The following is a 4,074-nucleotide window of genomic DNA, read 5'->3' as shown; positions in this document are numbered from 1 at the left end:
ATGCAACCCTGTAGGAGGAACAACAATATGAACTAACCAGCACCCCCAGAGCTTGTGTCTCTAGCTGCATATATAGTAGAAGATAGCCTAATCAGCCATCATTGGGAAGAGAGGCCCCTTGGTCTTACAAACTTTATATGACCCAGCACAGGGGAAGGCCAGGGCCAAGAAGTGGACAAAGTTTTGGTTGAATTTTATCTCTATTACTATGGGAATTCTCGTTGAATTATTTTAGTTATTCCAATGTATACTTATGTTCTTATGTTTATTTAATAATAAACTATTACAACAGTGGAAGGGGAAAAAAAGTTAAAGAAAAAAAATGCTGCTGAAAACACCATAGTAAAACATTGCTAACTGAGTTTATCCAACTGCTGCGTGTTTCTGAGAGTTCTGTGGGTACTTTGGGCATAACACAAGTCAAAGAACTGTTGGACTCTATGGCAATGTGTCCCCATGTGTGTGTGTGTGTGGGGGGCTTCAAATGACCTTTTCACAGGGACCATCTTGCATATGAGATATTTACATTTTAATTCATAACAGGAGCAAAATTATAGCTCTTAAGCAGCAACAAAATAATTTTATGGTGGGGGGGATCACCACAACATGAGGGACTGAGTTAAAGGGTCGCACAGTCAGGCAGGTAAGAAACACTGGTCTATGGATTTCATATCTATTATTCAAACAGATAGGACATGATTCCCAAAGAAATTGTGACTTTTAACCCAGCACTAAGAAGTGTGCTTGAACTGAACGCTAATTAATTTGCCTTCAGAGATGTGAACAACAGTTCCTCTAAGGTCATTTATCAAAAGCTTACCAAAACTCTTTCTACCATGTTTTCTCCAAAAACGAAGTCAGAACTGCAGCTTGTAAAAGGACATTCATCTTCCTTTGGTTGGCATCTACGGAAAAGAAAAAAAAAAAATGTTTGGTATCTTAAATTGGTGGATGGAGCCACTTTCAGCTTTAGCAGGCAAAATAATTAGGTGGTTTAATATGTTTATATAGAAGGTAAATACACTGCTTTATTCAGATGAAATGGATGAGAAGCGAGTGGGAAAACATGAGTTAAGGACTCGCAAGGGTAATTTTCAGAAGATTGCTGCTGACTGTTTCAAGACTGGAGTTGACCTGTGTGGATGATCTCATTCACTACGTGGGCTGCATGCTCAGCCGGTGGGCTGGTTATACTCCAGACATCTCTATCATTAGTCTTTATCCCATGTGGCCAATGATGCTGCTAGCACTCCATGATCTTCAGGGTCTTATCAATTATTCTTGAATGTGCATTGCCTTAATTCTCCTCCAAGAAATTTTATTTTTATGTTAAAAACAATTGTTCTGCACGATGAACAAAACCAAACAGGTAGCCCTCTCTTGGTAGGCAGATGCACAAACGGTTCTCAGTGCATCCCCGTGACCCCATAGTCCTCTACCTGGGTTCAGCGTCCTCATGTGAGCCAGCATTTGTCCACAGCCAGTTTGTGCCCTTTCAGGCAAAACTTTCCAATCATCGCCCAGTGATACTAACGTGAACTTCTCACTCAACATATGCACGCTGCTTTCCTCTTATCTGCACAACTAATACCAATTAATCATAGCCAATACCACAACTGATTAGAAAGAGGGGAAAAGGATATCAAGGAAAAAGGAAGGAAGATTAATAGCAAGATAACTTCTACCAGAAGTCTGGCCATATCTTTTTGAAATATTCTTACCCAAGTCCATGAGGTAATGAAGGCAATATAATACTATAATGATAATAATGAAGTAGCTGAGGTATTCTGAAGAGCTTTCTAAGCTAAATTTCTTATAAAATGGGATGGCTATTCCCGTTGGGAACTTGTCAGCCTCTGGAATGAACTACAATCCAGCAATGGAGGGCACACCTGTGATCCAGATCTTGAAGCTAGAAGATTGTAGGCTATTAACCTAGATCTTGGCATGGGGATCTTGAGGCAAAGTGGCCGTGAAAAGCTTAGGCCCAGGCAACGTTGTACACACCTTTAATCCCAGGAGACTCAGGCAAGCAGCTCTCTGAGTTCAAGGTCAGCCTGGGACATTCCAGATCCAGGCCTGGTGGTGCGCACCTTTTAATCTGGGCCACACCTTCTGCTAGAGACCTACACAAGGACACTGGAAGAAGGCTCTTCTTCACCTGCTTGCACTTACTTGCCAGCACCTCTGTTGGAACCTATTTCTTCAGGATCCCAGCTTATACAGAAGACCTGCTGAAACAAATCCCTCCTGGGACTGAGTAACTACTAGATTGTTGAAATTCCCATTCACAGCTGCCCATTGCTGGATTAGTTGGACTGCAGACTGTAAGTCATTACAGTAAATTCCCTTAATATATAGAGACATTCCATAAGTTCTGTGACTCTAGAGAACCCTGACTAATATGTAAAGCATGCTTTCAGATGAATGTAGTTAATTTATTCATATGATATCAGGAAATTACAGTATATGGAGAGTTGAAGTGGTCAAAGAAAACAAAAAGGTAAAGGAAACATTTTGGTTTTCTCATGAAATTGAACTTCCCTATTTAGAGAATCTGCAGTACAAAATTCTTCCAAATCTGAAACATATTGAGCAATGATATCATAAGTAAAAAATTCCTGGCCTCATATAATGGGTCAGAGTCAAAAATCATTAAAAATATTGTATACAAGTACATTCAGATTACACATTTAAGGTGCATGAGAATCTGTGTTCGTGAATTTTATGTTTAGAGTTGGTCTCATCACTAAGATATTAGTTACCATATGTGCATTCCGATGTCACAAAAATCTAAAAGAAAAATCTGAAACTCTTTGGAGAAGGAACACATGAGTTGTGTTGACTATTTTACCCCAATGGTGCCTCTGAGATGCATGGATCAGTAGACAGCTGGACTGAACTTCTGGCATTTGGTAAATTTTCACTTAGTAAACTAGAGGAATTTCCAACTTCAGAAATCTGGAAAAAGGAAAAAGAAAAAAAGAATGAAGAAACCCATCTGAAAGTTCATTGACTTGCTCTGTCTACAGCCACACGTGTTAATCGTTTCCTGTGTCCAGATACATGCCAGCCTTCATCCCATGTGCTCCTCACAGCTCTGTGCACTCCGTACTTCCACTGCCCACAGTTTACATTCCAGCCAACTGACAGAACTTAGAGAGCTCACCCAAGTCATATACCCAAGTGGAAGTGATGCTAAGTACAAGTCTTTCTGATTCCGATTCCAAAGACTACATTCTTCTAATACCCACAAAGCACATGGATATATTCTATCCACTTGGGCTTAATTATTATTTCTGGATCAGTAGAAGTACTTTTCAGGACTATTTAATGTCTGAAAATAGCCTAAGAGCTCCACTACCACAGCCCCCAGTGTAGGAGGAAACTCTGCCCATCTCTTCATCCTGACATTTTCCATGGGTAACTGAGCCAGCTGAAACTGGTTTTGAGCATCTACATAAGGTGTATAGTCTATATTAATACTATAAATGTGGGGAAGAGGGATTTCAGAGTTGGAGTAAGTCTAGCTATAAAAAACTCCTCTGGTCCAATGTTTACTGTGTTTTTGGACATCTCTCTTCCCTGGATCTGCAAATGTGTTCTGGGGTGAGCTCATGTTTTCAAAGTCAGGCGGGTTCTGTTTCCACTTGAATTTTTATACCAATCAATAAAAGTATTAATGTTTCCCTCTTATAATGGGTACCTGAAAGCTGACAAAAGTCTACAAGAGAGCATGTGCTTTGGTGATCTAAGGTTAGGGTATATGCTGATAACCTTGTTACTAAAACAAATTATCCTTCAGTCTAAATGATAGTTTTCACTCTCTGTTGGGTAAAGTACTTTAAAGTAGATTTGCCTTGATTTATACACAATAAATAGAGATTGCAGAATGTAAGTTTTTTTAAAATATGTGCTAAGAAAGCAGAGGGAGCACTGTTTAGGGAGCACTATTTGAAAGAAGGAATAGGACCAGCAGGAGAGTAGAGATGAAGGGCCAAGGAAGATGCTGTATGTACTGGCTAGCTTTGTGTCAACTTGACACAGCTGGAGTTATCACAGAGAAAGGAGCTT

At 39.8% G+C, this 4,074-nt stretch overlaps 1 protein-coding gene across 2 annotated transcripts in view; it reads right to left on the bottom strand.

The window, feature by feature from the left end:
• Positions 1-4,074, bottom strand: part of Ranbp3l (RAN binding protein 3 like) — a 51,872-nt gene that overhangs the window by 15,049 nt on the left and 32,749 nt on the right. For both annotated transcript variants that reach the window (XM_021208689.2, XM_029544142.1), the window contains 2 exons: positions 2,855-2,961; positions 821-905 (listed from right to left, as the gene is read on the bottom strand). In XM_021208689.2, the coding sequence (XP_021064348.1) occupies positions 821-905; positions 2,855-2,961 (192 nt within the window). The remainder of the gene's footprint in view (positions 1-820; positions 906-2,854; positions 2,962-4,074) is intronic.

The sequence above is a fragment of the Mus pahari genome, chromosome 11, assembly GCF_900095145.1.
Source record: "Mus pahari chromosome 11, PAHARI_EIJ_v1.1, whole genome shotgun sequence".
Lineage (NCBI taxonomy): Eukaryota > Metazoa > Chordata > Mammalia > Rodentia > Muridae > Mus > Mus pahari.
The sequence above is the reverse complement of the archived record's forward strand: the minus strand, read 5'-3'. Positions and strand labels throughout refer to the sequence as shown.